This window comes from Catharus ustulatus, chromosome 1 (assembly GCF_009819885.2).
Source record: "Catharus ustulatus isolate bCatUst1 chromosome 1, bCatUst1.pri.v2, whole genome shotgun sequence".
In the NCBI taxonomy this organism is placed as follows: domain Eukaryota; kingdom Metazoa; phylum Chordata; class Aves; order Passeriformes; family Turdidae; genus Catharus; species Catharus ustulatus.
In genome coordinates this window covers 24,686,437-24,699,183 of record NC_046221.1, presented here as the reverse complement: position 1 = coordinate 24,699,183, position 12,747 = coordinate 24,686,437, and the positions used below count along the sequence as shown (strand labels likewise).

General features: G+C 40.1%; 1 protein-coding gene across 1 annotated transcript in view; it reads right to left on the bottom strand.

Moving 5' to 3' along the window:
- Positions 1-12,747, bottom strand: part of VPS50 (VPS50 subunit of EARP/GARPII complex) — a 97,473-nt gene that overhangs the window by 19,293 nt on the left and 65,433 nt on the right. Inside the window, exons 21-22 of the mRNA XM_033060341.2 lie at positions 9,361-9,482; positions 5,390-5,470 (exon numbers count right to left, since the gene is read on the bottom strand). Coding sequence (XP_032916232.1) covers positions 5,390-5,470; positions 9,361-9,482 — 203 coding nt within the window. The remainder of the gene's footprint in view (positions 1-5,389; positions 5,471-9,360; positions 9,483-12,747) is intronic.

Sequence of the window (12,747 nt, the reverse complement as noted above, 5' to 3'; positions counted from 1 at the left end):
CTCCGTGCTGGCACAGGAGCGGCCGTTGTAGCCCTCGCAGCCCGGCGGGGGGAGCGGCCGGTGTAGCCCTCGCAGCCCGGCGGGGGGAGCGGCTGTTGTAGCCCTCGCAGCCCAGCGGGGGGAGCGGCCGTTGTAGCCCTCGCAGCCCCGCGGGGGGAGCGGCCGTTGTAGCCCTCTCCCTGCGAGCCGAGTGGCCGTTCTACCCCTCTCCCTGCGGGGAGAGAGGCTCCCCCAGCCCTCTCCCTGCGAGCCCAGCCAGCCCCGTAGCCGCACAAGACTGAAAACACTTTAAAAAGTACAGAGAAATATCACACACTTTTATCGAACTGCCGAGGTAACTCACCCCGATAACAACCCCCGCCCCTCAGTAATGCCGCCATCCACAGGCAGGCAATAAGCTGTTCTCTGATTGGTTCATTGTCGGAACAACGGGAAACCATGGATTTCAGACTGTTTTGGCTCGGGACTGGACCAGCATGATACTAGGTAAGGGCAGATATCACATTTTTGTCCATAGATTAGCCGCATCGGAATATTGGCTGCATTTCCGGGTTTCCACCAAAATTTTAGTCTTCTTGCTGCGGCTTGTATTCGTGAAATTACTGTATTAACTCTGAAGCTGCTGCATAGCAGAAATCTGTATGAAAGCTATTTTGTGCTAGATGTGCAAAGACCAGACTATGAAGTTCAGACACACATATGAAGTTTAGTACAGTGTAGTCAAATAAATCTTTGAAAGTCATACTGTTCTCTTAACTCTCAGAAATTAAACTGGACCCTAAACTACTTTAAAAGAAATATTCACAGTGCTTTTATTTTTTATACTTTTGATTTAGCCTAGAGGTATTTCTTTAAGGCAAAGACAAAGAGGTTACATACAGGAAACGGCCTACTCAATCACTGTAAGCTGTCAGCACACTTCCACACAACTTACTACAAGAAAGGTGTACTAATTGGTAGGTATCTTTTTTTTTTATTTTTAACTAAGTCCATTTATTTACCAAAAGAAATATCAGAACATACTTAAACCAGTATCTGTATTAGCAGTACAGAGTTTAAAACGAGGCATAATTAAATTGCATTATTATTAAACTTATAACAGTTTGAGATTGGAAGCATATCTAAAGACTAATGTTTTAAGAACCTGCTTGCTCAATTTTAGAGTTACAATAAATTCACGAATACAAGCCGCACTGAGTATAAGCCGCATCTCTGGGTGTTGGCAAATATTTCGGTTTTTGTCCATAGATAAGCCGCACCCGAATATAAGCCGCTTTGTCATTCGCAGCGAGGACCCGCGTGCAATTAGTAACAGAACCGCGGGAGGGCGGGGTTTACTGGCTGAGCTAAGGCTATGCAGGCTCGGCCCGCTAGGGGCCGCTGACGGGGCCAGGTGGTCCAGCACGGTGCTGCAGCTCGGGGCCGGCCGCCGCTGCCTCTGGGCTCGGTCACCCCGGGTTGGCGCTGCCCCGCGGTGGCAGGCAGGGACGGAGCTTCCCCTGCTCCTACGGCAGCGGCGGCGGGCGGGGACGGAGCTTTCCCGCGCCCGTGGTGCCGGCGGCGGGCAGGGACGGAGTTTCCCCGCTCCTGCCGCGGCGGCGGCGGGCGGGGACAAAGCACCCCGTCGGCTCCCCGAGCCGCGGCAATGGCTGCGCGCGGCTCCCGTCGGCTCCCCGGGCCACAGCAATGGCTTGTGTGGGGCTCCTGTCGGCTCCCCGGGCCGCAGCAATGGCGGCGCGCGCTTCCCCCCCCTCCCTGGGCCGCAGCAATGGCTGCGCGGGGCTCCTGTCGGCTCCCCGGGCCGCAGCAATGGCGGCGCGGGCTTCCCCCCGCCTCCCCGGGCCGCAGCAATGGCGGCGCGGGCTTCCCCCCGCCTCCCCGGGCCGCAGCAATGGCGGCGCGGGCTTCCCCCCCCCCTCCCCGGGCCGCAGCAATGGCGGCGCGGGCTTCCCCCCCCCTCCCCGGGCCGCGGTAGGGGCGGCCCGGGTCCCCCCTCTCCTCCCCGGGCTGCGGCAATGGCGGCGCCGGGCCCCCCCCCGTCTCTCCCCTGGGCTGTGGTAGAGGAGGAAAGAGAGCTCTCCCGCCTCTCTCCCCGCCCCCCGTGCTGCCTACAGGGAGCCAGGCTCCACCCGCGGTGCAACAAAGTAGCGATTTGTAACAATCGCAAAATGCCGACTTTGCAGCTGCTCGGCTCAGCACTCTGGCAGGCACTTCTGAGGTTGTATTAGCCGCTCCTGATTATTAGCCGCATTTCCGGTTTAGGAGCAAAATCTTAGTCAAATTGGTGCGGCTTGTATTCGTGAAATTACTGTAAGTCCTTTTATCATTGTCTTAATAAAGTTATTCATCACTGTCATTTTGATTAGATCATACAGAACATCCATTTTTTAAGAAAAGTTAAAATTTAAAATGTTTTTGTATCCCAATTACAACCAGCAGGAGCACATTTCCTACCAACTGAAGTGGTTTGATCACTGTTTATTGTTTAGGGGGTTTTTTTACTATAATGTGGTTTATCATTTATCATTGTAGGAGAGACATATTGACAATGAATAATATGCATCACAGCTGAGATGCCACATTATTGCCTTGCAAAGAGGTTAACAGGACTGAACACATGTTTGCATCTCAGCTACTTCCCAATCACTGTCTAAGACATTCATCTAAACTGCAGGAGGACTTGCTGCAGTTTATAAAGTACAGTTGGTTTTGCTATGAAGTATTAGACTGCAAAAAACAGTGGAGTAATTCAGCTATAGTTGAATACTGCTCGGAGGGAACAAGGACCTCCAGCAGAAGCAGAAGGCACATGATGCATGAGAAAGGGTGGAGGGAAGAGTAGAGGAAGTGTTTCAAATTGCTGCAGCCTTTTGCACACTGGCCACAAGTCAGAAATTTGACTTAGTCTCTCTGTGGTCGAAATGAAAACCAGGATAGTATTTCTTTTTCAAGTATGGTCAGTATACTGTAAGCACAGTCTATATTACAGGACAGAAACTTCTTGCACTGTAATAATGGGAAAATAGAGCAGTTCCATAAGGAGTTTCAGGGAATCCCTCCAATTAACCTCCATACTCTTCATACTGAACATGCTACAAAAATGCCAGAAAAAGCATTTAGTGCTTTAATTTGCTAGAAGTGGAACTCCCATTTCACATTGCTTTTTTTTTTCACAAAGGAAACTTAAAATTCAGCTGAATAACAATAAAAGTAGTATTCTTAAAAAAAAAAAACCCCAAAAACAAAACAAACAAAAAAAACACCCAAAAAAACCCGTTAAGTGGTATAAACCAGATAGCATTAATTCAATCCAAAACAGAAAATACCAGAATTCTGCACAAAGCTGGAGGGGATGGCCACTCAACCCTCCAGTCATCACTCTAACTCCTGACAATAAATTTGAGTAAAGAGGTCTTCAGCCAGTGATATTTAAAGAAAAAGGAATTGAGAAAGTCCAAGAAGAAAGCTAGAAATAATCCAGTCTAAATTACTGAAGAGTCTTGATACAGATCATGTAGTTCAACCTTCACAGACACTGACAGATTTGTGAAATTATTCTGATCTACATGCAAGTCTGGCCGAGTTTTGGTCATAGACTCAGAATTGTCAGATTCAGATTCAGACTATCTTTATGGAAATAAAATATTGATGCTGCCATCAGGAATTGAAATGCGACAGAAATGAAGTTCTTAGTAAAGTCACCATGGATAGAAGACAAGGCAACAACCTTAAAATCCCAACAGGCAATGGGACTGAATGCCACAACACAAACATGAATACTTTCAGAAGTAAATTTACAAAAATTTAAAATAAGGTCAAATAATCCCTTCAGCAGTTCAGAACTATCCATACAGTCTCGAGAAATACTCTTTTTATGACACAATAAAAATGAACCTTGACTTTCACAATCTCTTAAAAATAAGCAAACAACAAACAAAACTATCCAGAATACTTTTACTTCCTCATAAATCAAAAAGTGAAAAATTTCCATTTACAGTATAGGACTGGCGTAAGTTCATAAGATATTAACAAACCTCATGGAATGTCCAAGTTAATAGTATTTAGCTAAGATTTCTTTCTTCTTTCAAATCTTACATTCAACATAGCTATTAATTTCAATTGGCAATAACGTTATCTGTTACAGTACTATTAATGACTGAGGAAAAAAAACAAACTGCTGTTATTTTCCATTTCACTCCTAGATTTTTTTTTTAAATTATTTTAACTGCTAAAAAAATGAAGTTGGTAAAGCACTGTTAGAAACCATCACTACAGCAAAAATTTTTAAATTTATTACATAACTTGCCATTTTTCCATAATCACTGATTCATTTGCAAGTACTTCCTAGAATTTCTTTGTGCATGCACTGCCTTTGAGAAGATACCAAGAAGTATTTTTCTCTTTTACAGAGGCTTAGGGGTTATTAGTTATCTTATGCTCCCTCTACCGACTGTTTAAGAAATGGCCCTCAAGACCTTTAAGATCCTTCTCTGAGAGAACAGTTTAGGATTTAGTATAATGCTTCAAGGAATTAAAAAAGCATAAAGTACATTCCTGTTGAGTGTCAAATCCTTGTGCACAGAGAAGAACATATTTTTGTTATTTCTAAGACAGAAGCCTCAGAAAATAAAACCTTCTTGTAGTATCCATAGTATTAACTAATACACAAGCTATTTTGATGCCCTGAGGAAATTTCTTCACACTGTTCCAAGGGTTTTATATTTAGGTGGAATATGAGAACTTCAAACTTCCATTTCTGGTGCTGTTTTTAGCAATATTTTTCATAAACTCTGCTGTTCAGTTGAATCCACAAAAACTACCTACAGTCTCCTTCACCACCCTCCTGTGCAGGACAGTAATCTGCTGCCAGTGTGATACAAGTACCATATTTACTTCACACACTTTGAAAATAAATCACAAAATTATCAATGGGATATAACAAAAAAAAAAAAAACTTTAGAGAAAGTTCCCCAAAATCAAGGAAAGTCTCAGTATACAACCTCTATTATCCTGAAAGGTAAATAATCTTCAGGATAGCTTATTGTTTCGCTATTCTTTTACTGAAGAAAAATGAGTCATCTATTTCTTTTTATAAAATGTCTCTTTTAAGGATAATACTGAACGTCTCTATTACATGAACCATAATAGAGGATTTAAAAACATAATTCCACTGTTACATCTCACAAAATCTATTTAATTCATTTTGCTGTACATTAGAAACAAATGATTTGATACAATAATGACCTCTACATCATGAAACTAAGTCTTTGTTATTAGACACTGAATGTGAACAGAGAAAAAAAATCAAAAAGCCATGATGAACCATAATTCCTGAATGTCATACACAGACCCCTATCCCACTGAGCATTAACAAAATCCAGGTGCTTACCAGATCAATCAGGCTCTCCTGGATTCTGTTCAGTGTGGTGCGCAATCTGCTGCTACTGAGGCCCAGTCCCGTTGATTCAAACTGGAAGAAATACATTCTACTTAAGTTAGGAAAGGAAAGCTCATTGGCTCAAGCTTTGAAGTGATACAGCAACACTTGAGCTTGCAAAGAGTATCTACAACTTACACAAAACTTTATCACAGAATCACAACCATACAAAATGAAAAGTAAAATTGACAGAGGTCACAGCACTCAACACTGCACTGGTGTGAAGAATAACCTAAGAATCTTTCATGAAGATGACAGTGTACCATTCACACCAATAAAACATCCAGTATGTTTTATTGCTATAGTTCTGTATTTGACAGCAGGACTCTAGATTTTCTCATTTGAGTGATGAGCCTGGAATGGGGTCCCACAACACCACCTCCTTGCCTTGCATTCACAACACACCCAAGTCAAATGGTTTTCACTCCTAGCAATAAAATCTCTTGTAATTATCAGATATATATCTTGTATATGTAAAAGTTATAACCACTGATCTTTATAAACAGTTGTCTTGAGTTACAATACAGGGTATGATAAAAGGTCTACTCTATCACCATCTCTTGAGGGTGGGGGCGGGGCGGTGATCCTTATCTCCGTGGGAGATGTTCTGCTAATGGGCCATCCATTGAAACCAGGCAGGGCATTGTTCTTTATCTTTTCACAACCCATCCTTCCTCCAGCCAGTCATTTTCTGCTAATGGCCCATTGAGTCCCACTGTGTGACTGATAAAATTACTGCATCCCATTGGAAGTTGCTCCAGCCAGGGGGAAGGGCCCAACTTTTCTTACCAAGATAAAACAGAGGTTTTGGGACACTAAGGCAGCCCCCTTCCCCACTGGACTCCAGAGGGAAGTTGGATTTCTCCACATCACCGCTAGACCTCTGGAAGGAAACTGCACCTTCTACAGGAGCACTGCTTCAACTGAATCACATCTGTCACTACAAAAGGACTACAGCCACCATTTAATCGAACTGCTATCAACACCCTGCCTGACGGGGTGTCAGGTTGTACTCTGACTTTGTCAGGGCTTGGGGTCTGTTTCTTTGTAGTATTGTATTTCCATTTTAATTTCCCTAGTAAAGAACTGCTATTCCTAATTCCCATATCTTTCCCTGAAAGCCGCTTGTTTTCAAAATTATAATAATTTAGAGGGAGGGGGTTTACATTCTCCATTTTCAAAGAGAGGCTTCTGCTTTTCTTAGCAGACACCTGTTCTCTAAACTAGGACAACAGTCACTATTACTTAATGCCTACAAAGATCTACCTCAGAAATGTGCCATCTTCATGTTCATGGCTCAGGAGTGTATGGGTCAGATGCTCAGCTGGGATATATAGTTATATATATATATATATATACCTATGCCATATATATGCACATATATATATAGCTACACTAATTTACTGGATTATACCAGCTGAGGGTCTGATTTGACATGCATAATTATTATAACTTCTTATCTTCTACTGTTAATAAAAACCCCCAACAAACTAACACAACAAAGAAAGTGGAAACGGGACATGTAAGAAACACACATTTAAGTCAACAACCTGGAAGGACTGGAATACAGTTCTGGTATGTGATTCACACCAAAAGGCAATTTGCTGAACAACATTTAGGGCACTTTTGTACACTGCATTATTAGACTTCCTTTCAGTGGGCGGAATCACAGAAGGAAGTATTTGTGTTTATGTGACTTCCTCCCGCCTCTTTCTGAATACTAACATGTATAATTTAGGTCCCCATTTACTGCATCTAAAGTTTCTGATTTAAAATGTCCATCTGCCCCAATCCTTCTATATATTAAATGAAAATTTACATCTGAATTGAATTCCCACTGGAAGTATACTCTGGTGAAATCTAAAACCTGATCTAGGAGACATGTCCACAAGAACAGAACCTCATGGCTTCACTATGAACATTTCACTCATCAGTACATCTGACTCACTCCAGACAAGTTTTCATTATTTCTATTTGTAGAAGTATAGATTTTTCTAAATCCTAAGGCTAGTAAGCAGAGCCTAAAACAATTTGCAGAATAATTCTATTAATCATCAATTTTACCTCTTATCATTAACCTCTTATAGTAATTACCTCTTATAATAACCTCCTATAGTTATTTTTTAAAAAGTTTAAAAATTAGTGCAATGCACCATAAAAAAAGCTCACCTCAATTTGTTTCTCCTAAGGAAAACTATTCTGTGGCATATTCACTAATGCCTTAAATTTTAGTGAGTAGATGTAAAATACAGCCAATCCTTTTAATTTTTCCTTGCTCCATAATTTGAGATAAGCCAGGCTTAATTTGCATCCCACAAACAAAAGAAGTTTTGAAAGCAATTCTGGTTACAATAGTGTTTAATTTTTGGCAGTGGAGAAAGCCAAATACTGATTACATGGGATAATGGTTCAAACGAGGTCTGGAAAGAGCAATGACAGCATCATGAACAGACATAGAACTCAACATGTATATTTCAAATCCCTGTTTTTCACTGAGCTGGCAATGAACTCTGTGTAACCAATCACTCTCCTTATGTGTGTACTAACTCACATATACAAAATAACTTCAACAATTATTCACAAATAATTTTAAACATTTAAGGAAGTTATACCAACATACTCCAAGAATCCCATTTGACATTATTTTCTAAACAAAAATAAAACAGGTACTCTCTGAGTAGTCTAAATCACATACCGTCACCCATCTCTAATTTCTAAAGGTTTAGAAACACTACAGGGAGTGAGGACATGTAAGTAGCATTACAAGAGGTTTTATTACAATCATAAACCCTTGTAAGCATTTGTTTCCTATGGAAAACAATCTGTCAAAACTAATACTAGGCACACTACAAAAACATCACAATTTTACCACCCATCTGTTTACCTGCCTAGCACTGTGCTGTTCTCTGTTAGAAGCACAAAATGAGGAAGCTGGTATGGGCTTTAGAAACACAAAACAGGAGGTGCAAAAAAATAACAATAAATCCAACACAATGTGAATATCAGAGCAACTAAGCCAACAGAAATCAATTATTTTAACAAAACAAACCAAAAACCCCCAAACCACAAACATAAAAAACAAAAAACCCAACAAAAAGAAACCCTCCACCCATCTTGTAAACACAAATCGCAAATACATTTGTCCTGCCAAAGAGAACAGTTCAAAATCTTTTAGAACCGTACGCTGAGTTTGAAAATTCATTACAATTTGCCAACACATGATGATGGATTTGGAACCCCTCGACATTGTTACTTGTGGAGTAATTTAGGGGCCAAGATAGGAGAAAGTTCCTTTTACATGCAGCTGTTAAGACAATTCTATTGAAAGCTGATCTATTATGTAAAGACATTGTCAATAAGCATTTTTTTCAACTACAAGACCACTCAAAAAAACATTGTTTTCATTAATGCAAGTAGTTTGACAGAAGAATAGTAGATATGAAGAAGTGTCTTTCAAACTTCTTAAACTTGAGTTACTACTTAACTTTCATGGTCTTCTTTTCCTACATTTGCTATTCTTATGCAAACCAGAAAAATACATATAGAAAAATTCAATCACCTTATACTGTCTAGGCTCAAACAACCTTCCTTGTGCAGGCTCCTTTGCTACCCACTTTCTATCACTACTTCTAGGTATTTCACATTGTCTTTCCTCCTTTTCAGTAGTGCAGGAAAAAGGAATAGAGAATCTGTCTATTCAAAACATAATATGATTAATGTCTCACTGACAATAATGCTCCCAGTACTTCTTTCCCTTATTGCAGATCTAATCAGCCTTTTCTTACTGCTACATTCAAATCCATTCTGTTGTTGATAATTTTTCTGGGAATTACACATTAAGTAGTATTTTAAAAAGAGATCACCTCTGTATTTTCATTCTCTGTGTACAGTGATACTTGAAAATGAAAAATGCTTCTACCTACCATATCATTTCGGCCAAAAAATGTATAGACGGCATACAGATAGTAATCAAAGAGCTGTGACATGAAGTGGATCACATCAAATGCAATAGGTTTCAGAATGTTCATCATCTGCATGTATTTCCCTTAAAAATTAAATACAGAAGATCAGTTTCCTCAGCACAAGTGCTACAAAGACAGTTTAGACAAAGTCAAAGCCAGCTTTACCAAGTGTATTATGTAGCCTTCAATGTTTATTAACAAACACTTAATAATAGTTTACAGATTGGAAAGGTTTAAAAACAAAGCTAAAATGATGGCTTAGGTCACCACAATTGTTTAAAGACTTCTCAAAATGTCCATGTTAATTCATATCAAAATGTCTTCAACAGTTCTTGGCCCTCTGGTACCAAATTCAAAGCATACAACTATCTGGATCCTCTACAAGTTTCAGCTTCACTTAGCTAAAAAATAATAATCTGCTAAAGCAATTTCCAGAAAATGCTATATAAAGCCACTGAATATTTTATATATTAGTGTCTTTATATACGCACATATGGGTATTTTTCAAGCAATAGAAAAACACAGAATAAAAATTCTATGTCTCAAATTGTATTTTACCCAACAACTCTAGGAATTATGTGCTTTGTATCAGTGATACAGCATTTTCTGCTCTCCTTCCCTTCTATCTTGTGGTAAGAATCTCAAGTAGTTTTAAGTTAGAAATGTTTCCAGGGGGACAGACTATGAGTAAAGGAGGACGTCAGCACCCTGGCACATCCAGGGAGAAGAATAATTCCTTCTTCTCCTTCCTATTCTCTGTTGTAACATATTGGACTTGGGAAATTTTAAATTTTTAAATTTTAAAACCCCAGCCTCAGGATCTTCACCTATATGCTCAAACTGAGTTCAAAAGGGATTTTTCCCTACAGACCTAGTACACAGGGCCTATAGTTTTCAGTTATTTTTGTTTTCCAGCATAGGACATGGCTCTTCATTGGGTCATAAAAGAAGCACACTTAATGAAAATTCTGATATTGCAGAGACCCCACATTTCCTGCTGGCTACCTCAAAAATGACATCCTGCTTGCCCTTTTATTGTTGTAAAAACATAGCATATAAGAAACTTTTGGTTATTACACTAAGAGACAGACAGCAATTTTTAAACCAAAACACAAATGCACTCTACCCCAGCATGTAGCATACAGCAGGTCATTTCACAAATTGTCATATTTGTTTAGATGTGACAGGACAGAAAAATTACAGGAAGGTGCTAAAACAATTTCTTTTTCCTGCAGACAACAACATTCAAGTTAATACTGTGCCCAGAAAAGTAATTTACTAATAGATAGAGAAAATATTGGTTTAATCAGAGAAACTGGATAACAAAGAAACAAAGCTATCTTTTAACAATGGAGGAGTTATTTGAGTTTTTCAAGCAAGTAGTTGTACAGGCCAGCAAAGATAACAACATCAAAAAATGCATGATACAGTTACATACCTGATAAAATGGTAGAGCACCAGAGTAAGAACCAAGCAATAGCTTGACATTGTTACCTTCCGGGTTTCTATCTAATTCAGACTCCTTATTGAATACTATGTGACTATGTCCCTGTTTGCTAATACACACAAGGACATGTTTTGTTATTTTTAGAGATTTGACACAGGTTGTAATAAATAATATTTGTCAGTTTAGCCCATTTGTTAACTCTGTACTATTTAATTATTAATGTTTTGACCCAGAGCATTGAACAAACTGAACAGTGGACTTAAAAATTCTATTTGTCTGCTAAAAGTGAAAATCAATTTCTGGATGTTTGTGTAAGGATGATATTGGAACCCTAATGAAAGCAAGTGCCACCTTCATCTGCACTATCTGAATATTCTGTATCGGACAGCTGACTTCTTCCACTTACTCTATGATAAACATATTTTTAAATTTACCTACAACTCAAACACAATATCAGTGATTAGTAACATTCCGGACAGTTAAGACTTCCAAGTATCTGGCAGTTGGCATGAATATTGAAGATAATCTCTTGAGCAGTATCTTATGCTTTTCCAAAGGACTGTGCACTGTACACTGCCCAAGTACTGTCCCTATAAAAATCTTCCAGTGCCAAGAACATTTCTCTATTACTACATCACTCAGCATCTTGACATAACAAGTGTTCCAAGAACATTGCCTTCTCATTGCTCTCTCTAGCAGGACACCAATTTTTAATGTCTACATATTATTACCTACTTGTGCTGAAGTTACTGTTTTGGGTTAAAATGGGATACATAAGAACATTTCCAAACAGCACAAACACAGTTGTAAGCCATATCAAAATAGAAACTTCCAGAAATACTTGAAAAAAACACTTAAAAGTTTCAGCAACTGGAACAGCTTGAATTTCTAGAGGCTATAGATAGCTTAAACTGCTGAAAATTTGCCAGGTTTCTTTAGAAGTACTGCTTGTAGAACTCCTGTCCTTAAGGATAACAGGTAGAGAGTATTCTTTATCAGACTAAACTATACAAAACTGATGCATCTCACAAATTAGCCCACACAAATCTTTGCCAATCTTTACCAGGCCAACCTGGTAGAGTGAGCTTGAAACTAGGAAAGATGGGGTAGGAGGAGAGTTACAGTGACCATGCATGCAGCAAAATAAGGTTTAAGTGGGGATACCTCCAGCAGGTACAAGCAGCCAAAGACATAACTATAAGACAGGACTATGGGACATCCCCTTGCACACTCACTGGGATATTGACACACTCAAATACCTCTATGAAGTGCCTGTACACCAATGCATGCAGTGTAAGGAACAAACAGGAGGAATTAGAGATATGTATCCGGTCACAGGGCTTTGATCTCATTGCAGTTATGGAGGTATGTTCGGATAGCTTGTGTAACTGGAATGTTGTCATGAGGGGCTACATGCTGTTCAGGAAAAGACAGACCTGGAAAGCACAGTGGTGGAGTTGCCGTGGTTGTGAGGCAACACCTGGAATATATCAGTCTCTGTCTTGGGGTGGATGATGAGTCAGTCGAGAGCTTAAGTATTACGATAACACAGCAGACTAGTAAGGGTGACACTGTCGGGGGTGTTTGCTACAGGCCACCTGATGAGGAGAAGGAAGTGGAGGAAGTCTATTAATAGACAAGTAGTAGCCTCATGGTCACAGGCCCTGGTTCTCACAGGGACTTTCAGTCATCCTGATATCTGCTAGAAGAACAAAACAGCAAAGCACAAACAGTAAAGCATTGACAACAACTTCCTGACAGAGATGGTGGAAGATACCAATGAGGAATGGTGTGTTGCTCAACCTTATACTAATGAACAAGGCAGACCTTGTTAGAGGGACAACCTTGGCTACAGCAACCATGAGATTGTGGAGTTCAGTATCCTGCATGAAGGAAGCAGG